Source organism: Channa argus, chromosome 4 (genome assembly GCF_033026475.1).
Source record: "Channa argus isolate prfri chromosome 4, Channa argus male v1.0, whole genome shotgun sequence".
Lineage (NCBI taxonomy): Eukaryota > Metazoa > Chordata > Actinopteri > Anabantiformes > Channidae > Channa > Channa argus.
In genome coordinates, this window is record NC_090200.1 from 24,570,245 (window position 1) to 24,595,587 (window position 25,343).

The 25,343-nt window shown below is 38.1% G+C and overlaps 2 protein-coding genes and 1 long non-coding RNA gene across 3 annotated transcripts in view; 1 reads left to right on the top strand and 2 right to left on the bottom strand.

The window, feature by feature from the left end:
• The window catches only part of LOC137125401 (uncharacterized), a 15,918-nt gene extending 10,950 nt beyond the window's left edge, over positions 1–4,968 (top strand). The window contains exons 2-3 of the long non-coding RNA XR_010914135.1: positions 2,612–2,796; positions 4,891–4,968. This is a non-coding gene — a long non-coding RNA (uncharacterized lncRNA). The remainder of the gene's footprint in view (positions 1–2,611; positions 2,797–4,890) is intronic.
• Positions 1–14,181, bottom strand: part of calb2a (calbindin 2a) — a 17,186-nt gene extending 3,005 nt beyond the window's left edge. The window contains exons 1-9 of the mRNA XM_067500814.1: positions 13,969–14,181; positions 9,975–10,051; positions 9,801–9,890; positions 8,385–8,465; positions 4,663–4,719; positions 1,977–2,054; positions 830–885; positions 659–698; positions 429–482 (exon numbers count right to left, since the gene is read on the bottom strand). Of these exons, the coding sequence (XP_067356915.1) occupies positions 429–482; positions 659–698; positions 830–885; positions 1,977–2,054; positions 4,663–4,719; positions 8,385–8,465; positions 9,801–9,890; positions 9,975–10,051; positions 13,969–14,062 (627 nt within the window). The 5' untranslated portion in view covers positions 14,063–14,181. The remainder of the gene's footprint in view (positions 1–428; positions 483–658; positions 699–829; positions 886–1,976; positions 2,055–4,662; positions 4,720–8,384; positions 8,466–9,800; positions 9,891–9,974; positions 10,052–13,968) is intronic.
• A 2,705-nt stretch (positions 14,182–16,886) lies between these two features.
• On the bottom strand, positions 16,887–25,142 carry pnp6 (purine nucleoside phosphorylase 6). Its single transcript, XM_067500812.1, has 6 exons — positions 24,972–25,142; positions 21,916–22,085; positions 21,702–21,805; positions 19,236–19,411; positions 18,938–19,128; positions 16,887–18,801 (listed from the first exon to the last, which is right to left on the bottom strand). The coding sequence occupies exons 1-6, from the start codon at positions 25,004–25,006 to the stop codon at positions 18,605–18,607; spliced, it is 873 nt and encodes a 290-aa protein (XP_067356913.1). The 5' UTR covers positions 25,007–25,142; the 3' UTR covers positions 16,887–18,604.
• Between the last annotated feature and the right edge of the window lie 201 nt (positions 25,143–25,343).

Below are 25,343 nucleotides of genomic sequence, written 5' to 3' on the forward strand. Positions count from 1 at the left end.
GAGAAACTGCAAAACAAACAGTGCTGATATATGTATTTGATTTTCCCAGGTCTTCTGTATACCTGCCTGCTACTACTTGCCAGGTACTTTAAAAGCTAGCTTGAGCTTGGGCTGAAATATTTTAGTGCCATTTGTATAAAATATGAGCACCTTCTCATTTTAACAAAGATAAAACAGTGATTTCAGTAGCAAACTGCAGAAAAGTCTTTACTAGCATTCATGGCAGGTAGCCACTGTTAATAAAATAAGTTTAGTATCCGTTTATATCTAAATGTGATAAGGTTCAAATGTTGCTGCTCAGCTGCAAATATCAATATAGTACATAAAAGCTTATAAATCAAAACTTACGTCTGAAGTGGAGCCAGTGTTTGGGAGTGTGTGAAAACTGGTACAGTATTTGTCCCCATCTTGAATAAATACTCACGTACCTTGTCATAGTATGTGAAGATGGCATTGAACTGCTCAGAAGTCAACTTGACACCCTAGAAAAACAAGATTTTAGATTAGATTTAGATTAGTGTAAGATCAAACTTAGTATTGAAAACTAGGTTCATCATAAGTGTTCAAAAATAGGGGCTACACCCTATTAATTATGTTTGCTCATGATCATTAAACGGTCATATTAAGAGTTATTTTCTACATTGGCTTTGTTTCCTACCTGAAATTTGAGTAAGAAATTCTCCTGAACTGGGAGAAGCCTGTGAGAGAGTAGAACTTCATTAAAAGATCCAGTGGTTGTTAAATTATTTAAATCCTGTAACAGAATGTGAGCAGGCAATGTGTTTCAACATTTATATAGCAAACAGAAGCAAGTAAAATTGCACACTACCTTGCCATCTCTGACAGGCCCAACTTCCCATCTCCATTCAGATCAAACATCCTGAGCTACAAAGTGGAAACAGAACAAAAAGACAGGAAAAGACAGAGGAGAGAAACTGAGATGAAAGTTTTTTTGTTTTTTTTTTAGGTATACGTACGCTGTTAAGATAAAGGCAAATGCGGTCCAATACATTTAACTGGCAGAGACAGCCAAAGGGTCCTGCTTTTATTATACATATAAATTTTTCAGTCTTTCTATAGGTTAACACAGGCCCAGTAAATGGACTATCCATAAAGCCCGCTTCATATATGTCATCCACTGCATCAGATGGGTAATTATTAGTAGTTTGTTGGATGATAAGACAAGGAAAGAAAAACAAACTGATTTAAAATGTTTTCATGTAATTTGTGGAGAATAGTTTTTGAAATATGCTTTTAAAACATTTATTAGTGATTAGCAGGATAAAACTTGAGTGAATTCATTCTACTTGCAAAAGTTAAAGGGAGAGCTCTGATTTTATAATACAAAGTCACACTTATGTTATAAATCTGTGAAAAAGCAATAACGGCCAGTTTATCTATGAGTGTGTTGAGGAAACTCATTCAGAAAATTAGGTCACGTCAGCTCTGGGGCCAGGAAGAGGCAGATGTTAGCACATCTGGGCTGTAAACACACAACCTGCAGGAAATAATAGGCAATGGCTACTCAGCCGCATAGTGCTGCTGCCACCAACACAACTGGCCTCTAAGGTTCTCGGGCCAGATGGACCCTCGACATACACCTTTTATAAAGTCTTTACGTTCAGCTCTGACATTTTAAAATCACTTCAAGTTTAGCCACTTACAATTTAGTTACAGTATTTATAGTTTTACTGTGAGAGACCTATAACAAGATGCATATCTCTCTATTTTAACAGCACAGTGGTTTTTCCTATACTCCTGCACTCTGATGAGCATTGACAGTTAGCAGCAGAGGACACAATAACTTTTCAACAGGGGTTTTTGTACAAGAAATAAATATACAAGACACATTTTTTTGAGATAGAAGATATAATGAGCGTTACGTATGTTGGAAAACAAAAAGGTAGGTTGGAAATGTTTTGGATTGTCCATTGTGTGTGTGTGTGTGTATGAGATAGAGAGAGAGACAGTCTTACTATGGTCTGTGTGTACTCCTGCAGTTTCTGGTCATCATAGTGTCTGTTAGCCTTCTCCAGCAGGTCTGACAGAAAACCCTGTGGACAAATACAGACACATTGCAGATAAAAATGAAAAATCATCTCTATCTGATTACAACTTATGATCGGGTAGGGCATTTAGCATCTGAGTATGGTATAGTCAAGGCCTTTTGTATTTTCATCTTTCAAAATAAATCACATCTGGGATCTTTATTTAATGTTTACTGATAAAACACCATGAGAGCTCAAAGACACACTCTGTTAACCCTTATTGTTCAATTCTGACGTAATTCTTTAGAAAACCTAGTTTAGGAAGGAATGAAAGTAACATATAAAGAATGAAAATATCATGGAAAGGTTAAAATAAGGAAACATCAAAGAAAGAAAGATGGTGGAGAATACTAATGATGGGAAGATGCGAATAAAGGAAAGGGAAACATGAGTTGTTGTTTTTTCTTGAGTTTTGTATGCAAAATCCTGAATGTAAAAAGAAACTACATTCAGTATGCATACTAAAATCATCTGTACAGTACTGATGTCAGTATATTCAGATATTTACATTGCTCACAGTCATGTAATGACTTCTTCCTGAGATTGCTTCTGCTTTTTTCCAGAGCTTTATACTCCCACACCTGAGAAACTCATCTGCACCTGGTCAGCTGGAAGGAATGTGATCCCATAACAACCCAAGCCGCCTGATTTGTACATGATGATGTACATGATCACTGACCCCATTAAGGCTCCACTCCCCAGTGTGAAGCACTTTCCTTTACATAATTTGACAGAACATTTTTAAAAGGTGTTGAAGTGAATAACATTTGTGCAGTCTGTAAAGCTTTTTGCATCTGAATCCTCACCTGAAATAAACACTCATTGTCTCTAGGGATTGTTTTTAGGGGAGCAGCCACTTCAAAGCTGTGGCTTGGCATATTTGTCTTAATGATTGCGCGTTGAATAAATGTGAATCACTGAAATTTTTAAAGGAATTTAAAAATGTTTTACCAAATTTGTTGGGGGCTTTCTAGGGAGATGCTTATTTGCTGACTATTATTATCTAGGGAGACTCAAACCAATTGCAAGTGTACAGTAAAAGATGAAGCTTGAATATATTAATTTGCTGGTCATTAGCCTAGCTTAGCATAAAGGATGAAAATGTTGGAAAAGTGGTATCCTATCTAGGTAAAAAGAAGCCTCTTTACCAGCACAAAGCTTGCTAATGAAACAGTAAATCCCATAAGCTTGGGGTCACCACAGCAGATCATTGATTCAGACACGCTGGATGCCTTCCTGATGCAACCCTCCCCAATTTGCCAGGCTTGGAAGCAGCACCTAGTCTTGCACAACCTCAGCAGCTTAGGTTGGCCACTTTTGGTGTTCAATGTCTTGCTCAGGGACATGAAACGTGAAACTAACATGTTGTGTTTATTTAGAAAGTTACTTTTTGGTACTATTTTACAGAGACCAGTGGCCCGCCAGGTGGATTACTTGGTGTCTTGTGTTCCCTCAAATTTGGCAGACAGGTAGCAGAGCTGTTGACAGGGACAGTTATTGGATTTTTGGACACAGGTCTCAGCTTAGGTCGAGGCACATGCCATGTACACTACTTATAGTGTTGTATTGTGGGATATTTTGTGTCTACTACAGTATGTAGTGAATATATTTACACACTCAAGACTCGGACACAGCTCTTGGCAGAGAAAACAGCAACGAACATAAACAGAGCAGTGGCTCAGTAAGTTTTCCTCCAAAATGTTCCTCTACAATCATAGTTATTTGATGCTGCTGCTGAGATTGTTTGATAGTACCCCACCAGCTAAAGGGTGGATAAGGTGTAATGTTAATTTATGAGGAAGTGAACAACCAACGCTCCAAATGTACACATGCAACATGAGGGCACCATATTGCGTAGGTAAATATGACAGTTACTACCAGACCTGATGCTAATTATGTAGCTGAACTGCTTTCAGATGCAGTGCACAGACAGGAGAGTGGTATCGATCTTTTCATCTACATTTAAGCAATACAGTTCAAACATATCAATTAGGGATAAAGTATAATATTAGCGTAGTTTCATAAAAAATGTCCAAGATTATTTTTTTGTCTCATTCCTTCCTTTTATTTTATTGGTGCAAAACAACATAACATCTAAGTGATGGTGTATATTAAAGAAAAAAATACATGTCAAGACATTCTTATACACTTTAACTTAAATTGAAACAAAAGTATGATAGATACATGAAGGAGAAAAAAATATGACTAATACAGTAGTTTAAATATGTGTAAATAAGCCTGTAAAAAGACAGGAAAAAATGTTAAAGTAAAAGTACATATATAGTAAGTGGCTGCTGAGCTACTACGGCCTCACAATTACAGTTTAGGGTAGGTGCTCTTTAGTGAGCAAGTGTGTGTTTGTTGATGTGAACATGCATGTGTGTGGGGGGGAAAAAACAAAATAAGAATAATTAAAAAGTATGACCAAGTAAGCAGATAAATAATGACCAAGTATTGGTAATACTTTTAAATTAGGTATTGCAGCTTATTGTAGTTTTAAGATGACAGTAAATTACCTACTTAAAATCCGCTCTCATAACGACATTTAGATGGCAATAATTTTAAAAGTCTGACTTCCTTGTGTTTTTGAATATAATCTATAGTAAGAACATACCTTCAATTCATTTGCTTCAATGTAGCCACTTCGATCTGTATCATATCGCCTCCATGCCTGAAAGAAATGATCGAAACAAAAAACAATGCATGACACACAAAGACACTTTTCTCCAGAATGATTTCTCTGCATACATTTCTTTCCCCTTCATAAATTCTCACTGATCGAACCCCTGCTTGTTCTTTAACTGCACTAAGAGTTTGATTTTTTTTTTTTTTCCTGGTGCAGAGCAGAAATTGTTCCAGAGGGAAAGACCACAAAAGCCTGGACCATCACTGTAATCACACAGTTTTCAATACAATTCCCAACACCCACGCACAGACGAGAGGGCAGCGAAAGATGGACGGAGAAATAAAGGAGGGGGAGAAAGTCATTTTAATGAATGTTTTAATCTAGCAGCTGTTCCTGTCCAAAGAAGTGCTTCTTATCAAAGATGGATGGCCTTCCCCCTTCTCCTCTCCTCTCCTACTCCATCCTCCTCCCCCCTCTGCTCCTCCTCTCCTCCTCTGGGCTCTGCAGAGAGGAGCTACAGTGGTGTTATCCATTATATATGACTCTGAAAATAGAAGGTTCTGCTTCCTCATTCTAACCCTTTAAAAACCTCTCTGCCCGCTTCCTCCACCCTGCACCCTTCAACAAAGACTGATTAATCTTCCTCTCTTGTTTTATGTTCCCAAACACTGGCTCTCAGCTTCCCATCGACATTTCATTTACGTCTTCTTGGTGCCTACTTTCCCTTGTTTGCCCTTTGTATCCTTCCCTCTTTCCACACCTTCTCTTACATTTATTCCCATTCTCTCATTTCATTATTGCATCTCAGTGTGACACAGAAGACAAGGACAGCCTATTCCCCAAATGTAATTGGTTTCTAATTGGCTCCATTCTTTCATAGCAGCACATCTAACATGAAATGTGCCATTTTCTTATCTTCTCCAAGCATTTTGCAGAATAAATGATTGCTTCTTTAGATATCTTTCGACACAGATCTTTCTCTGCTGAAGGCTTTTCGTTACCCCTATTTTCATTAATTATTCAGATATCACAGCACTAAATTTGTTTATGCCGAACTTGAATCATTACATATATAAACGGTTTCTTAAACATGCAATCTGACTGTCATACAAACAACCAAACAACACTGTCTTCTTGTTGCCATGTCTGACTTATAATACATACAGTAGATGGTACTGAAATAAGAAGTGGATACGCTGTTAATTGTTTTATGCTGCTGGTTTGGCCCTTGTCATTCAGTTTGTGTAATTGTTGTGTTCTGTTGCAGTAAAATTGCTTCATGTGTAATTCTTTGACTTTCTGTCATGTTTCACACGATATTCAATACAGTAACAATACCATCTAACAACTGTGGGTACCAAAGATTACACAATTCTAATTGTACCGATGGTGATTAAGCTTAGATAGGCTGCACATAACACATGTAATAGTCATTTGGAAACTTCACATAGAAGATTCTTCAATATTTTGAAAAGATTTGAAGATTGAAGATTTTCTGTTTCATTTATCTTACAAATTTGAGTTTTGTGTCTTCTTCTCTTCTCTGCATAGATCAGAAGAGATGATCACATGCATTTACATTACATCATTAACAGTAATCAGTTAATGAGAAGTAAAGCTTGAGTCTTCCAACTGCTAATTCGTAACAGCAGACATGGGCCAACATACAGTATGCAGGCGGGGAGCCTGCATTTTATTTTCCAGACTTCTGAGGTTTGTTTCATTAATTTGTACACCTTCAAGCAGAGAAGGAACAAGCCATGAAATGTAACAATTTGCTGTAATTTCAACAGTAAAATTTTACAATAACTTCTTGTTCTGTCATTTTAAAAAGTTTACCTGTATTTTGCAATGCATCATGGTTAAAAAAAAAACAATTACAGCAGCCACAGCTACAGAAGCTGGAGGTTTGTCAGAAACGGGGCAAAGGGCATCAAGAAAGACTAGTGACGCTAACGCTGTTTGTAAATAACGCCATGCGTTGGCATTATTTCAAAGTAATACTACTCTCTAGGTCTTACTGTAATTTCAAGAAGGTAACTATATGTCTAAGTTTGTAAATTGTACTAATTCCGTGCAGTTTTTGATCGTTATATGACTAATTAGCGCATTAGCATGCTAGCGACCTTAGCATAGCTTTGGTGGACTAGGTGTTAGCTAATGTCTAAAACTAAAACTAGCTCGGTGTATTGTAGTCTGTGAGCATTTAGTTGACAAATCTGACTGCGGAGAGGACATTTGCACTTATTAGACAGAGAGGAGCGAGTAACAGCCTGGACTGTCTGAGCAGTAGAAGCCACTGGCCTCCTACAGCTACAGTCCGACCCGCTTGTTTTAACATTTGTATAAGGTTTGTTATAACTTTTATATATGGTAGGGGGTGTTCATTAGTATATTAAGGCGACTTAGACCACTTTTAAATAAGTCATTTTGTCAGAGAATTCCCAACATCTCCACATCAACAACAACAGGAGCCGCAGACTAGGTCAGTGTTAATTAGGATTTTAACCATGACAACAATATATTTAGTAATGAGTAGTAAAAATATTATGTTTGTGCAATTGTTTGATGCTGTTGTCCTTCCTAGCTGGGGCTGGTTGAGAAATATCCAACCAGAGTTTAGGTGGATAAAATGATATCTCATTATATCATACAATCTTGTGACATGAATTTCAAATTATTCCTTTAAATGTTAAGAACCTCACATTTCCATTGTATTAGTCACTGTATTGCAGAGCTACTTCCTGCTTTAGCTTGGAGAGCCCAATTTTCATTTTGTTAGGGGAAATGATTGGTTTGTCTTGTACAACCATGTGGAATTTCACTCTTATATAGAATAGCCGTGAGCACTTTGGTCACTAACTTTTGTTTAATGTAATTTTGTGATTATCAGATATTTCATTGGAACCAATGCAACCAGTGGCTCCACGACGACAAAGTGGGCCAGCATAAGCGGTGGGAAGTGCCTGCGAAGAAAACAAGTTAGTCTTTGTGTCTCTTTTCTCTTCAGGCAAGTGGACTGGAATGGATTTGAGCATAGTCATATACTAAACAAAAGATAATTACTTTTTCATCTCAGGTTCTCAAAGACCTGTAAAACTATTTACTTTTAACAAAGATTTTTTGTTGCAGTTATGACTACTGTTTTATTTAACAGTAGAAGACAAACTAATGCAACGCCGATTTTGGATTACTTGTGTATTAAGGTTTCCTTCAAAACACTTCTGAATAGCTGCTAATGTAAAATGCTAAAATTACCTGTAAAAACATTTTACAACAACATATTGTTTTGTGAACTATTTACAGGTATTTACTTCTGTAATCTTTATAGAATACAAGACAAAGTTTTAAACTAGATTACAATTAATTATTGTTTTTCTGTCATAATACAATACATTGCTGTAAGGTTAAATACAACTAAACCCTGTAAAATATATACCAAGTTGTATACAGTAATTCTTTTTACAGTAATTAAGTGCACATTTTACAAGATTTTTTTGGCAACTGTTTTGTCCGGTAATTACTGTAAATTTACAGGCAATTTGTTACAATGTAGGTAGAAATTGGAATATAAAGGCTGGCAGCAGTCTGTCCTGGCTAATGACACGCAACAAGAAACATTTATACAATAGTCCAAAAAGGCAAAAGTCAGAATTTGTCCAGAGGGGGCAATAGGTTTCCAAGACAAATCCATTCATACGCTCTCTTACCGCCATGAACTCAGCACTGGAGCTGACAAACTGTCTGAAGCACAGCAAGAAGTTCTCTTCAGTTGGGAGAATCTGGGCCAGCTAGAGAGAGAAGTGGCAAGAACATGGGGGTGATGAGAACACAAGATGGTGGGATTGAAATGTTGAGAGACAAAAGATGGAGACTGGGGAGCTTTTTTTGTCTCCAAAGCTTAAACGGGCAACAAAGACATAAATAATAGAGAACTATAACCTCAGAAGCCGAGCTGTGCCTAAATTGGAATGATTTTTTGTTTTTAATCTTGTTTTTGGATGTTTACACAAAGGCTTGACACTGGATATTCTCTACAACAATTCAACCTAGAGCTCATTTGCAGATTTCCCAGGCTGGCAGTGGATTATTGATGTTTCAGAAGCCCTCATTTTTGCATCTCTTTTAGGTCAGGCTGAAAAAAATGGTAAAATTAAGGGAAAAGCTAACCAACATTCAAAGCAAAGAGGCCATCATAAAGACTCTGATACAATAGATGGGAGTATTGACACAGGCTTTTACTCCATACATTTGGCTCTAAGAAATATCTTAGATTTTTCTTTTTACTGCTATTTGAGAAGAAAACGTAACCAAAGACACATTTTACTTATTGGGTCTGAGCCACATTTCAGTGAAAGTAGAAAAGCCAGCTGAAAAGCTTCGCTAATGGTTTTGTACAAATGTATGAAACTTTTACAATAATTTTTTTCCTATAAAAATCTAAATAAATTGTTATACATGTTGAAAATACACTCCTGATTTCTTAACATTCCTTGGATTAGAAGACTGACATAATTTTTATGTCTGCTAAACATGACACGAAAGGCTGCTGCAAATAACTTACCTAAACAAGGGAAAACCATTAACCAGGCTCTTTTACACATCTTTTCATTTTATACATCTTTAATATCTTTAAGAATCATTATGTCATTTTATAATCTCTGAAAAAAAAGTGTAAAACTCCAGTAGCCCAACCAGTAGAGACCTTATCATCAAGAATGGTCAACAGATAGACACACAAATGACAAAATTTAGTTTTTTCAAAGGGATCGAACTAATAATAAACTGTATAACTTGTTACGTAAAATTTGGAGGAACTGGGTGGCTTTTGTTATTACGTGTAATAACTGGCTGCAGTTTTACATTCAATGGAGACATATGAGTTGTAATAGTTCTGAAATCTTATTGTCAGAAAAGAAAAGTAAATTAATAAGCATCAAAACATAAATATATTACATTCTGGAGAAGTTACTGTTTCCAGTCCTTCTGCTAAGCTAAGCTGTATGTAAGTGGTGCAAATTATCTCATGAAACATTTTAATTTCCTAAAACCTGAAACTATTCCCGAAAAAACTAATTTTCAACCATTTTCAAACCAAAATTCATGCCGCACCTCCAAAGACTTACCTCTGACATCTCAATTCTTCCATCTCTGTTCTTGTCAAACTTCTGCATGAATTCTTTCATCTTTTCTCTGAATGTGGGATTTGAAGGGTCCTAGAAAACATTTTTACTTAATATGAGTGAGCCCTGAATGCTGAGTATGTGTATCTGTATTTAGACTCTAGTGCTTTAACTCACCACCCCTGCCCCTCTCCGGGCTATCTCCAGCTCCCGGAAGAAGTTCTCCAGTTCCTTCCCCTCAATGTAGCCATTACCTGGGAGACAGACAGACCATAACCCCACATTATCACTATATACCACACAGGACTCTGAAAAGAAAACCCATTAGCACAGATATAGTCACAGTGCCAAACTGATCCCAGCATGACTTGGTTTTGTATAGGTATTGATTCAAATTTGAGCCTATTACCAGCAACTCTCTTCTTTTCCCTTTGGCTCAATAGATTCAATTCTTTACTGACACGATGCAAACTGATCACTACTCAAAGTCTGCATATTCACATGATTGTATGCAAGGAGAGGCTATATTTGGAAATGTTTTGAAGGTAATGCTCCACATGCATCTTCTTTTATTTCACTGAGATCAATACAGTGAGGAGTATAAATATGGATAACAACTGTGATATATAATAGTGTGATGCCAAAAATAAAATGTTCATTTTCAGACTGTTTCTACCTTGTTTTACTGAGCGCTATCAATCACTGTGTCAAATTAGGTGTCACTTTAGTGACACTTTCAGTGCTTGTCATCACAGGGTGTCCATTCTGTAATGGCAAATTAGGCTTGGAGGGCAACAATGATTCCTCCTCTTCTAATCTTTACTCCTGGTGCTCTGGTGCCCTGACAGTACCTATTCAGAGGACAAATGAGCGTGCCTGCTTCACCCAGGTAGTCTGTGAACCTGAGCTAAAATTCTATCAACAAGCTCGCTCAAGGGCTGGACAGATGGCTCCAAACGATGTGACTAGCTGCTTCAATAAAACCCTGGAAGGCAGAGCTGCCTCATTAAACACCAACAAAGATTATTATGCCATCCACTTCCTTTCCTCTCCCTCTAACTCGCTGTCTTTTTCTGTCATCTTGTATCTAACTCCTTCCTTCTATCCAACCAAAACCATCTTTGTTCTTATGCATGAAAGTTTTTTTTGCATGTGATGTGCATGTGTGTGTGTACATGCTTGTATTTCTTAGTGATCTTAGGAAAAGTGATGAATACAAGCTGTGCTGTTTGAATAAGTGGGGCAGTGAAATGCCTCGCTGCTATCGAGCCTCCCTTCAGTGAGTCTTATTGACATTTAGCCCTCTGGAGAGAAATGGCATGGTTGATAATTAGAGGAAGATGTGATTAACTACAAGGCAAATGGCATAAAATGACAATGAAAATAGATTTATTAATAGATTATGCTGAGGTTCAACAAATGTGAATAATAGAGCCATAAACCCCATTATATATGTCCATGAGGGAGCATCTGTTTGTGGTTGTACTGTGATGTGTAGCTGTAGGAGAAAGGTTTCTTTTCCAAACAGCCTAGAAAGCACCTTTTGTTTTGACTAAATATTTGTGCTAAACCCCTCCAGTGTATCCATGTGGTCCCAAATCCAGTTTCTAGTGACCACATAGGCATTTACAGTGAATGCAATTAATGCTATACTGGTGTGAAGATCCCAGCCAGACAACACATTTTATTGCTGACTTGACGCACTGCCAGATCATTTCAATTAAATGTCAAATAACTAGTTTTACACATCGTAATAAGAGCAGTCCTACAGTACCAACTTCATAGAATAGGGTGTTTCAGTGCAAGCACTAAAAGCTTACGACAACGAGCAAGATAAAAGTTTCACAAAATCACCGTTGGCCCAAATACATACTCTTTGAGATACTGCGTCACTGAAGCCCCAGGAGAGGCTGGAAAAGACGCTTTACTTTTCTGGCTCTGATACTAAAACGCCACTGCAACACAGGAAAACTCCCAAAGTGGGCAGCTATGTCAACTAAGTGCATATTTAAAGCCTATACAAAGTGCATTTGCCTTTCAAAGTAGAGCGCAGCCCCCCGTCTATTCAAATATTTTGTGTTGAGATCACAGATGGGTCAATTCAGGATTTTGCCTAATATTCCAAATTACCATATCCAGGTAGAAAATGACAGCAAATGCTCCATATTTGGCACAAGAATTGCGGTTGTTTCCTTTTTTTAAGCTTTGAAGTGTTTGAATTGAAAAGGTTGGACGAAGACAGCAGAGAAAGATGAGAGGGGTGCAGAGTGGAGGGAGCTGAGAGATGTGCAATCCAGATGAGATTTGAACCTGGGCCAGCAGGGGAATATGTGGTTTCATCATCTTTGGGTGCATTGCCTCCTGTGTATTTTTATCTGCAACTCAAAGATGTTTGCTCAATCTGAGCAAACAAATTAGCTCTTCTTTCTTTCTGCCGAGGGAGAAGACACTCCCGGTAATGAGAGCATAAATCAAACACAGTAGCCAAATCTGGTGCCGCACACTGCTTGTATTTGATTTGCAAAGTGGCTCATTTCAAAGCACAGTATATTAAAATACCTCTGTCTTAGGACTTAAACACATGTGTGGCATGGGATTTATGTCCATATGCTTTAACAAGGTCAAAAGGAGTAAAAACAAAAAAACAGGTGAACTTTGGTTTATATGGAGGAGCTCAGCTGCTGTGCCACACCCAGCTCCTCATTTCACCTTGATTTCTCTGTGGATTATGGTTTCAGAATGTGTGCAGGCACCAAAACCCACGATGCCCAGGATTTTGTGTGTGTGTGTGAAACGAAAAGGTGCAACACACTTACCCTGTCTGCATGTGTCCTTTTGGACATCTCAAGACTGAAGGCTTACTGTTAAATTATCACCAATTAAAGGCAGGTATGATACAAATACTACAATCTAACACTGTTTGTGGTTTATGATTTATGGACATGTGAATTTGAATTAACTGACCAATAACCAGAGAGTTGGTTAACATGGTAAGTTTAAGTTTTTTTCCTAATTATTTGGTGCAGCAAAGGGCACAGAGCTTGTTCTCCCTGAAGGATGAAACCTCCGGTGCACTGCATGCCAATTATAGTCAATTTAGCAATTCAATAAAGGACAATTAGAGAAATACATAAGATTTCAATGGAATTTTAAATATTTCTGTGGTCAGATTGACTACTGTGAACTTCCACAGGATCCACAGGATTGTCTATAATTCTTCATTAGAATTTTGAATCAGTATGTCAGTGTGATAAAATTGTTGAAAATATAAATCAAACTGAAACACACGTGGATATTTGCAGACAGAATGAAAGACAAACAGATTCAGTGCAGCAGAGAGGACAGTGATGGTGGCTGAGACTGGGGAAAAGTGTGTGTGTGTTACATGTTGTTATACTGAGCTATCTTCACTGCATGAAGAGCACCACTTACACCACACGCTGCACTTATTTATGACACTTAAATAGGTGAAGCCATTTAAAATCAAGAGCATCCTTCATTTATAGATTAAGAGCCAATCTTCCCAATAAACATCAATTAAATCTTAAATTTGTTAACATACATTAACAATTAAAATAAGATGTTTTTATTCCTTAAAAAATATCCAGTGTCCAGGTCTACGTCAACCATGTATCATCGGAGAAGCGAACGTGTCGTTAGACAGAGGAACAACGCTGCATCCTCCTAAACTCTAAACTTTGTGCACTTTACCCACTTTTTTGTCATAAGATATTTTATCGTGTATTCAAACAAAATTCAACTCAAAAACCTAAAAATTATAATTATAATTAAAAATATAAATTATACAACAAACTGACAAATTCACTTGAAAACTTTTTGAGGGGCTCCAGGAATTCAGTGGGATGTATCCAAAGCCAAGTTTTAATATACAAAGCTGCTGCTTCGTGCAAAGTGTCTTAAAGACAAAACTGCCCGCTGTCCTTCGAGACTGCAAGGATGAGTTAATCCTTTAATATCCACATTTTCTACACTGTCATAGTGATGAGACGGCAAACATTTGCTGTTTGTGTCTTTCTAAGATTTGTGCTGAACTGTTGTGTTTAGTTATCATTTTTGCAGTCTGGTCCGTTTTGCAGCAGTAATGGAATTCCGTAATATTTCATGCATTCTGAGTTTGGACTAACTTTTGGGAAGGAAAAAAGTGTCCTACCATCAGTATCGAAATGTTTCCAAATGTCGAGGAACTGGGACGCGGTAACCTCGGCCAGGTGCAGGTGAGGAGGTTGCTGTGCTGTGTTTGCCATGATGCTCTCAAAGGCTGCTTCTACGGGTCCGACTTCAGAAAATCCCCGACTAACTTTACAATGTGTCCTGTTCAAACACACCCCACACTGTGGCCCCAGCGCGCCGCCCGCCGCTTTTTAACCCTGATGCAGGAGCGGCAACACCGCTGTACCGCCGCTCGGGGCGCACTGCCACCAAGAGCATCCATCTGAGTCAGCCTGCTTCTCTCTCTCTCTCTCTCTCTCTCTCTCTCTCTCTCTCTCTCTCTCTCTCTCTCTCTCTCTCTCTTTCTCCACACACACACGCAATCTCTATCCCTCTCTGTAGGCTGAGTGGGTGTTTGCGTCTACGTGTACGTTGTATGTTGTTATACTTAGCTATCTCCGCTGTGTGTGCAGGGGGGGCATAAGAGAGATGCAGATAGTGAGCAGATTGTTGTTTTTTGCATCATCACGCTTTACAGTAAATCCCATGTGTTTGTTTGTTTGACCATGTCCATGTGAATTCCCATGTTTCAGCATGCATGACAAATTCATGCCTCTGTGTGTGCGCGCGCGCATAGACGTGTTTAATTTCCTACTATATCTGTGTGCGTATCTAAGCGTGCAGCTCCTCGAGCTTGTCTGCCAGTGTGTGAGGCTTCACAGACTTAATTAGAACTCACACACTAATCACATTTCCCACACTGCCGCCAGCCAGTAGTGATTAGCCCACATAATAAATGTAAATTTTGAAAAAAAAAAGAAGGAAAAAACTTCAATAATGGCCAGTCTACTGTTAATACGGGCAGACAAAGCTACAGATCCTATTAGGAGAATGAGGAAGAAAAAAAATGTACTCATATATATTTCTACATCTCATTTTCTCCAAGAGTTGACTGTAATGAGCAGGAGGGCAAGTATCCCCTAAAGCTTTTCCCTGCTGTTGGGTGAAATCTGAAAAGGCAGCACTTCACCCATGAAGAAAATGTATAATATTTTACTCACATATGTTTTTTTAAACCCTGTGAAGAGTACTGTGTATGTTTGATTTCAATAAGTAGGCTGACTTATCACTCTATACCTTCCAGACATCCAAAGCAACTTTATTTAAAGGTGCACTTATGGCTGCTCTTCAGGTTTAACTCCAGTGATCTCATTTTCTGGTTTTCAACAACTTCTGATGGAAATTCTTGATCAGCTTCAATGTTGTGTAGATGGTAAAAGTTTGAAAAGCATGATTATGTGATTTTTAAAAGTTAGATGCGAGTGAAAGGCCTCCTGGCCCATTTCTTCACTCTAGTTCAGCATTAAAACTGGACTAGCAGGGAATCAGTAAATGTAGCTGTCTCCAAAATTCAGAAATGAACATACCCAAGTAATTTTTATTTATCTAGGTTGCCTGACATCTTATTCACACAGTATATGTAGTATACTGTACTTTAGAGGTGCTGGTTCCAGTCTTAATGCTAAGCTTGGCTACTTGTCCTCTGTTGTCTTTATTTGCCCTTTAAAAAAGAAAGTGAATAAACATAGTTTCCCAAATATTTAACTGTGGAGGGTGTTCAGTAATATTTTGTCATCATATCAAAAAGTAAGCATTTGTGGCATCACTAAGTATATTGAGTGTTAACATTTTGTCATTTCCAGTGCAATAAATCAGGTGTCACCTGGCTGATGCTGGAATAATGGCAAATCATTGGGAGGAACCAGTTAAACCAAGCTGGCATCGTGCAGCCTATAGACGCATTGTTGAACTTGACCTGTCACATCTCGTCAGAGGTGGAGCAGTAATTTTCCAGATCCACCCTGCTGCCTTTTGGTACAGTGCTGACACACAGCTGGCAGCCCATTCCTTTTGGCGGCAGCGTGTGAAAGTCAGCAAAGACATTCCCTCACTTATGCTACTTCTTATGCTTGTAAAAGTCATATCCACTAACAAGATTGCTTCTGTCTCATAGACAGTATGCGCTTAGTTACATGACAGTGCATAAGAACTGCTTGTGTGCGTGAAGGCGTTTAAGAGTGTAAACTCAGCAGGGCTGTCCGGCTCCACTCCCCAAGCTTCTCTTTTCACCCTATAATAATCAATAGTGGGCCCATCGCTCAGTTGGCATGGTGACAATAGATAGATCAACATTACATTACAGATGAGGCCTGTCGCCAGCCTGTGGGGACTGTGCAGTCAAACGCACTTCATTCTCCTCTTATTCTCTTTAGTCACCACTATCATCTGTCTATATCAGTGTGTCTTGTCTTCCCCTTCCCTCATTCAAAGCAGAGAGGCTGTTATTTGCATCCTACATGCATTTCTGTGTAGATGTCTCACTGTTTTTGTTTTTTTTTACTGTGAAGCTGAGTTGTGGGACATTTTTGTGCATGTGCACAACTACAATCCAGCCAAATAAAGTGTAGGTGTTGTGTTGTCGGGCTGCCTAGTTGATTTGTATTAATATTTCAGTTCCACAGTGCACCTCAACATGCCGTATGTAGATGAATTATGTAACAGAAAGGAGCGGGGCACAGAACAGCCATTTCCACTTCATCTCAATCTCACAGCACGTCTTCTGTTTGAGGTGTGTTTAATGTGAAGGATTGAGAGAGTGACGCTTAAGATGGAGAAAAAGTGTGGATGTGTTGATGAGGTGTGGGGGGTTGTTTCCTTTATCTCCCTCCTTTTCACAGATATGTCCCTGTTCACTGATCCTCATTAGCACTGGAAGTGGAAGAAACTCATTTTCCCCTTGAAAACAAACCTTCAAATGCATGTTGATTGATTCAGTCTCACACACACACCCACACACACACACACGTGCAAGTCCCAAAAATACAACCAACCAGATTTCATCAGCATTTCATCTTTTATTTATTTATTTTACATATAAATTTTTGCATGGAAATTATTTGTTTTAAATCATAGTAGATTTATCTTATATATGAATATATGCAATGCTAAATAGAGTTACACATAGAAAATAAAAAATAGTCAATATAATCTGTAGTATACAGAGTTTTTTCACTCCATTTATTACAAAGGAAGATTTCACAAACCGGACATTAGAATATTTAGGAAAAAAATCCAAACTTGTAATATAGTAATAAGCATGATAATAGACACATTCAAAATGCTAAAATTGAAAATTTGTGCTTAATTGTTTTGTTTTTTTTGTGTGTGTGTATACATTTCCGGTATTCTGGTTTGTAGTATATGGTGCAGTTCTATAATAGGTTTTGTTCAGAGTGGAATTGTACTTTAAGACTATTTGGATGTTAAGGCTGATGCAAATGGCCTAAGAGGTGAACTGCTGATCTACAATTTCTCCAGCCTTTCCAGCTCTAATGAATGAGACGGTCAAATTAACCTGGCACGAGTTTCCAGATTAGAATGGAGAATATTGAAAACTGCAAGTGTTGTGGTCCCTTGTGCAAGTGAAGCTGTTCCCAAAGTAATCTGCTACCGCTTATCCAGATTAACCTTTGGCTTTAGGTATTTTGTTCAGATTGTATTGTTCTTTTTAAGTATAAAATTGCACATTATATATATATTAATATTAGGCTATCACAAAATAAAGGAAAGTAGGTTATAGCTGGTCTCCTTACTGATCACAAGAAACATTCTATACTGTCTCTAATTAGCAGCTATTATTTTATGGCTTGACCTATAAGAAATGTATATAACCGCTCATGTCACCATCAGCCTATGTGCATCTGAAAATATAGATGGATTCATGAGCGGTAAAGGCAAATAGGTCGTATAACATGTAGTCATGTAACAAATTTAAGTATAAATGATGGAAGGTATGATTGTATTAGCAGGAGAGTTGATAGGTTGTCAGTAGTCACATGTACCTGAGCATGCATCAAGATGTGATACACTGTGCCAGTCCCTTCAGGATTTTGCCTGCCATTTTGGGATTGTTGAAGCCTGAAATGACTGATTTCATGTCAGCTTTTCTAAAAGAAAAATCGTGATGGGATGTTTATGTTTTAAACAGCAATTCACAGATGATAGGTTGAATTAATTGTTGCATTTCAACATTGCAAATTCTTGAAGGGACTGACTGTGCATCCTGACACCTGTCGTTGTCAGCATCCAATTTATCCCACCACATCAATAAAACCACCAAGTGTTGTTCGTATTGTGGCTGATCAGTGTTTAGATAATATTGCACAGGTAAGACTTAATACAACCAGCTGTTCATTTCCACTTCATTTCCATCCATTTGTTGTCAGCTAAGCCATCATATCTTCATTTTCAACATCGCCAGTGGATAAAATTCACTGGGACTAAATCCACAATAACATGTCCTTGTCCTTGTCTTTATGTAATCATATTGAATATGAAGCCAAACACACACATTTCACCATTAGGCTATGAGACAGGTCCAGCGTCTAATCATAACTCTTACTCTTACTGTTAATCTACATCGACATTTACCCATTAAACACTAACCTACCCCCTTCAACATGAACAGCTCTCAACAGATACACACCTTTTAAAACCCTATAACCCAAATTTATGGTTATACCATCACCAATGAATTATTTTGCGAGGATGGGAATTATATCTTGTACCCACTGGTTTTAGATCTTGGCAATGATGTTGCTGACGAGCTTCTGGAGGTCGTTTGTTCGGTGCTGCGTGGTCTTCAGCACCTCCTCGTGGTTAGCTTTCTCCTTGCTTTCATAATCTGTCACAACCTTATTGGTGATGAGGGACAGACCCAAGACGCGCAAGCCGCAATGACGAGCCACCACCACCTCTGGGACTGTACTCATACCTAGGCAATAGGAAGAAGTTGCTAAATAATTATGTACATGGAGATATTTAATCAATTAAAAACACCTATCTATTGCTTGCTTGCAAAGGTTTTTTCTTAGTATCCCTTTAACAAAACGTGAGGGGGCCGTACTAACCCACAGCGTCTGCCCCCAGGTTCTGCAGGACTCTGCATTCTGCAATGGTCTCATATGTCGGCCCAGCCAGCATGCAGTAAACCCCTTCCTGAAGGAAACTGTCGCAGCCCTGCTCCTTTGCTGTTTTCTTGGCCAGAGTCCTCAATTCACAGTCATATGCATCAGACATGCAAGGGAAGCGTGCTCCAAACCTGAGGAGACATTAATTTAATGACTGTAGCTTCAATCTGTAACACAAACATTCCCAGTATATAACTTTTACGTTCACACAGTAGCTGCTTTTGTGGTTATGCTGTACCTTTCATCGTTGTGGCCGCACAGCGGGTTCTGTCCTGCAAATCCCGGCATGTTGATGTGATCCTTAATGAGCATGATGTCTCCCACTTTATAGCTGTCATGGAGGCCCCCTGCAGCGTTTGTGACAATCAGAGTTTTCACACCCAACAGGAAGAAGACTCGCACTGGGAAAGCCACCTGTAGACACAAACATGCTGTGCTTCAGAGAATGACACTGTCATTATTTTATTGCCTTGATGTTGTGTGTGTGTCAAGGATATGTATCATGTGAGAAGTCAATATTATAAAAAGGGGCAGCCTTTGCATGGATTTTTATGACTGTGGGTTTTGCCATGTCTGAACAGTTCAGTACTAACCTCTATAGGGCAGCTGTAGTCACATTTCAAAATTGCTTTTCCTATTTCACATTTCTCTACAACTTGTATTGCCATTGAAAGTATTTTGCTAGTTAGTGCAGAATAGTTTTCAGGTACTCTGCCTTCTTGATAAGGTCATTCCTGTCATTTTAGAACATTAGACTTTGTTAAAAAAGTTTTGCATTGTTTGCTGGATCATGTTGGAAGTGAACTTGTGTAATAGAAGAACTGTCAGTAGTTAAATGTTGCAGCAAGCCGTTAATGTTGAGTTTGCTTTATTAAAACAAATTGGGTCTGGGGTGGCAATGCTTACTTGGCCAAGCTAGTTTTTAGTTGAAGAGGATGTACAGTATGTTGTCTGAGGAAAAAAGCTTGTGACTGGAAGGTCAATTTAAAAATTAGTTTGAGAACAATTGTCCAACTCACTGGATGACACTGACACTGCCGTCCTTTTACCCATCCAGCTAGTGTGGGTTATAAAACTTGATCCTTGTCTCATCTTGTTTTCTTTTCAGCTTACAAGAATTATAACACAAATGATGAGAATTATCGTGAGAATTTACCTGACAGGGTAGTTAAATCTTTTTGAGTACAACTCAGTTTATGTAGATATCAGCTGATGCATCTTCTTTCCAAAGTTCTAACTGCATATAGGAGTCATAATGCATCTGGCCTTCTATTACTGAATGTATAAAACTGCATTTTATGATTCACTTGGCTTATATTGGTCATTTTATGTGAAGATGACACATTTCTGTGGGTAATAAAATAAACCACACATACAGTGTACCTGCCGACCAAAGGCCAGTGCCATGTCTAGGAACTGGGTGAGTTTTTTATCACAACTAGTAAATCGTTAGCCAGATTTCTGAGCAACATTTAAAACTTATTATTGTCGAGGGTTGTGTAGCTCACAACTTATAAAGGCACTGGAAAACACGAAATGTGCACAATTACATGAAAATTATATTATAAACGATAATTGAAAAAAAACCAAGTTGCTATCCGTGAAAGTATAAAGTGCAAGTACTTTGTTTCTGTATATTTTTAATGTATCTGTACTTAACTAGAATTAATTATGGCTACTTTTACTCCACTACATCTAAGAGCAAATATCTGTACCTTTTACTCCACTACATTTCTAATCAAAGTGACATTACATGTTACAAATACACTTTGCATATTTCATAATAAACCACTTCTTCCATTTTTTTTAATGAAAATGAATAACAAGAGAAAGGCATAGTGTCAGTTTCTCCTTCCATCCTATTTAAAAGACTATTTGACATATTCTATTCACAAAACATGAGTAGTTTAGAAATAAAATTGGAAAAAGCATCAGATCATTTAGCTAAACAACTTTAACCATTAACCATTTAATAATGTTCCCCCAAACTTGAAGCAGCGCTGCTCCACAGATAAGGACAAAGAAAAGATTTTATTTAAGTAAAATGTAAATCATGTACTTAATTTCTGTAAAGTAGAAATTTCAGCGGGTACTTGTAATTTTATTATAATACACAATTGTTTGTTTATTTCTACTTTTACTTAAGTACAGTTTTTCAATACTTCTTCCACCACTGGTTGCTTTCGATAAACGTTTCTGCTAAATTTAAATTCAGTATTTACTTGTAACCTGAAATACCGACTTGTGGCACCAAATCAGTCATATGACATGTAACACGAGACTCCCACTGTTGCAAGAATACTAGTGGTTTAAAGATTAGGCCTAGCTAAAGAAACTGTGAATGTTTTTCTCAAAGTGACTGACAAAGTCAGAGTTTAAACTGCCAGCTGTAGTTCAGTTGTCCTGGATAGTATATCATTCACATCAGCAGGGTCTCAGAATTCAGGGGCAAGTTGGATTTTGACCAAATGGAGACAAAAAACTGCTCACAAGGCAAATTACAGGAGTAAAAAAGCATATATCTCTGAGTGTTAAGCATTGAGTTTGATCTGATGCAAACATAACATACTAATTAATAACAAGTACATTATTACAACAAGTTAATTTTACTGGCTGTTTAGATCTTTTCTTTAACAATAACCTTCCCCCCAGCTTCCTAGCAGCACTTCATACTGTATACTCTATAGTTCATACTATAGCTTACAGTGTGTATGTTGTAGCCCTCGTAGAAATGGAATCGTCCCTGCATGCAGACACAGTCACAGGCCTGCAGCTTCCCAAAGACCAGATGACCACCATGACCTGCCACTGCAGAGCACATACACATACACATCAAGAGGAGCTGCTAGTATGGCTAAAGAGCATCCAAACACTTATATGCTTTTGATATAATGCAAATGACAACAGACACGACCTACCAGTGCTAGTAGGGAAACGTGGGATGTCCTTATAATCAAAGACCTTCTTGTCGTCCAGCAGATCAGCCAGACTGCCCAGACCTGAGCCACAGATGATGGCCACTTTAGGACGCTGCTCTGTGTGGGTGAGCAACCAGTCTGCTGTCTCTTTGTATTCTTCATAAGTGTAACTGAAAAATAATGGAAACATTTTAATTAATATGAAATGTTACTTGTTACATTATTCCATGTGTGTATGATAATTGCCACCATAACCATCATTGTTATCCCAAAGTAAATGCCATAAAAACTAATCAACATCTGTCACGCTTACAATTAAAAGTCAGAGTAGCGGACAGATGAAACATATGCGAAGCTACTCTAAAAAGAAAATCCTCAAAGTCCTGATAATATTATACAATACTCTGCAACAACCATGCTAAGTAGAGATGCTGGAGGGGAAACCACTCTGAAATGCACAGGAGTAAAAGGACACGCAAAGGAACATAATGTACAACAGACTTATGGGTTTTTACTTTGTCATTTTAACAGCACCAGCCAAATTATTATTCAGGGATGTTGATTTGATTGGGAGTGCCTCGAGGTACTACATTATACAAAGTCTAGAACAGGCTGTAATTCTGATTATAAATTTGGTTGTATGCCTATATGCTTGATAGTGTACCTCAGCATGCCTCTAACTTTGTCATTAAAATACAATTACACTTCACCAGACCAATCTGCGGCGGGAGGAAGCCTCATGGTTTCAGGCCCATTTCAGAGCTGCTGTCTAAGATGACTGCTACATCAGACTAGTTTTCCCAATGTAATTTAAGGTTAAAACAGGAGCTGGGAAATCTTTTAGTGCTGAATAGGAGAGTGAAGTTACAGTGATTAACTTTTATGTGTAAATAATGCCCCACCCAACTACCTGAGGGCTTTGTATTGACTGTATCTCTGAAACCTGAGATTTAAAGTTTCCAGTGGACCAGTTACCAGGCCAATTAACTGCTAGCACACCCTCTATTCACCGTCAGCTCTGCCAGCTTCAGATGATGGGTGTAGAGCAATACCAAAGGCGTGAGAAAATGGATTTAGCTCTACTATTTCTATATTTTAAATTTCTATATTTTAACACTCTGTGGGACAATCATCCCAATACCTTACAAGTACAGCTGTGGCACATGTTTGTATGGCTGTCATTACCAGTCAGTTGCAGAAGTTGCCCTTCACATAACTCTTCATGTGGTTATGGCAGCATTACACACAAACACACACATACACTTGACAACAGGTGGCAGGTATAACTTCTGCTGTTCTGTCTTTAAGTAATTCATAAACAGGTTCACTGAACTGTAGCCTAGAAGGTGAGAAATTACTGGTAACAGTTCAGTTTATGTAACATGACAAATGACTGTCTTTTTATAATGAGTGATTCATAAACACAAGAATTGACACATGGAGACATCAGCACTCATATGCATTATATCACCAAACCACAATATTTCCACCAATGAATCACTAAACTGACCAACAAAAACATTTATTTATATATATATATATATATATATATATATATATATATATATATATATATATATATAATTTTGACAGTGGCTAAGCCTTTAACCCTCCCAACTGAAGAACAAATCAGATTATTTCTATAATACCTCCTTGATATTTCTAGTCTAATACTAACTTTGTAAGCCTGTATTGTTTTCACCACTTTGTGATATTTAATGTCACAAAGTTAAACAGTATTTCTTTCAGCTAGAAACACCGTTCAAACTTCAAAATGACCAGTTTATTATTGCTTGCTTTATAGCTTTTGATATCTTTTATACATTTTAAAATTTTTATACTTATGATGCCATTGACGATATCATCAATGATATCACCTTGTTGCCTTTGTAGTTTTTACCTTTCATGTTTGTCTTTGATGTTTAACTAACCAGTATAAGAAAACAGTTCAGCTATTTTCAGCTTTGCTAAATGCTTTTTCTAGTTAATTTGTAATACATTTGTACAAGGAGATGAATACTTTTGCACTTTTACCAGAATTTTTGGTAAACTCCTTGATCATCAAGAAAAATAGTACTCCAAATGTGCACTAAATATTATAGTGATGGAAAAAAAGTTTTACACTTTTTGCCATTTGAAAATAGGGAGATGCAATTGTTTTGCAACAAATGTATCATGAACTAGAACTAAGGTCAAAGAACTTATAACAAATAATGAAACGATATGAGTATGAGTTTATTTTCCACCAGTTTTACATAAACTGTTTGATTTTCCTCTAAAATGTCCATATTACCATGAGCTGCACACTATTAAATGTCTTTTTTCATAAGCGTTTGAACAGGCTACTTCAGATTTACTGTGCGCATTTGGTCCACACCATCCCATTTGAAAAGACAACTGTGGCACATGCAGGCTAAGCGTTAACAATAGTCTATTTAAGTTTCCATACTCCCTCTCGACTTTTTCTTTCAGTGCTGCTGTCTTATTATTCATCTGTGGCTCTGACCTCTCTGACTCCCGTGGCACCGGCCGACCCGCACGGAGCTGTCCGTGGTACTTGACGCAGACGCAGCTGCACAGCACAGATGGGCCCCCTCACTTATCAATACAAACGAGTCTGACCAGACTGGGCTGTTGCTAAGCACCGAGACTTTTGGTGAAGCAGAAATAGACAAGCCTGTTAAGTGAGTATGCAAAGGGAACCTTACTGACAGAAAACTTCACAGTTGAATAAAAAGAGGAGGTTGATGGACCCGGATTTTTCAGATAATTTTACCAGGGGCTTTTCATTGAAACATTAGCTGTACCACCTGAAACATATACGTCAGAGTGAAGGAGGAAGTCCCTATGCCTATATGTCATTATAATCCTCACAACGCCTGTCTAAACTGCCCTCAAACGGCACAGTTATCATAAAAAATGCAAACTTTACCAACATACTTTGTGTTTTGAACCATCTGAGCCGTATTGTAGCCTAACTAAGCCAAATGAAGCCCTTACAGTTATGAATATACGTTCCACTCCGGTTTACCACCACCCAGAATTATCGGTCTTACCTGCACTGACCGGAGATAGATGATGCCGCTTCCATATCTGATGATGAGGAGAACCAACCTGCTGATAAGACAGCGTTTGTGTCGTTTGCGAGCGGTGCGTTCCACACTCACTTCACAGTAGTTAAGCGGCTGATGGAGCTTCTGCTTCTGCCGACGCAGTAGTGGCTTTGATGGTGCGCGCTGACGTCATGGCGTTAAGGGCGAAGCTTACGCAGGCTGCCGGTCACTTTGTAAAAGACTAATCCAATTTTCTACCACGGTGGACAACTCAGTGATCCGTTCACTGAGAGGGACAGTGGCCTGGGAACGAGGGTAGTAACACAATGAGAGGGCAATATAGGCACTGAAAGAAACGGAAAGTTGTGGGAAATC

Bases quoted from the DNA above. Each gene is read 5' to 3' on its own strand.
- pnp6 (XM_067500812.1), bottom strand. From the start codon at position 25,006: ATGGAAGCGGCATCATCTATCTCCGGTCAGTGCAG. The intron at 22,086-24,971 runs GTAAGACCGATA...ATTATTTTTCAG, and splicing joins TCTATCTCCGGTCAGTGCAG to TTACACTTATGAAGAATACA. The intron at 18,802-18,937 runs GTTAGTACGGCC...CCTATTGCCTAG, and splicing joins CCTGGGGGCAGACGCTGTGG to GTATGAGTACAGTCCCAGAG.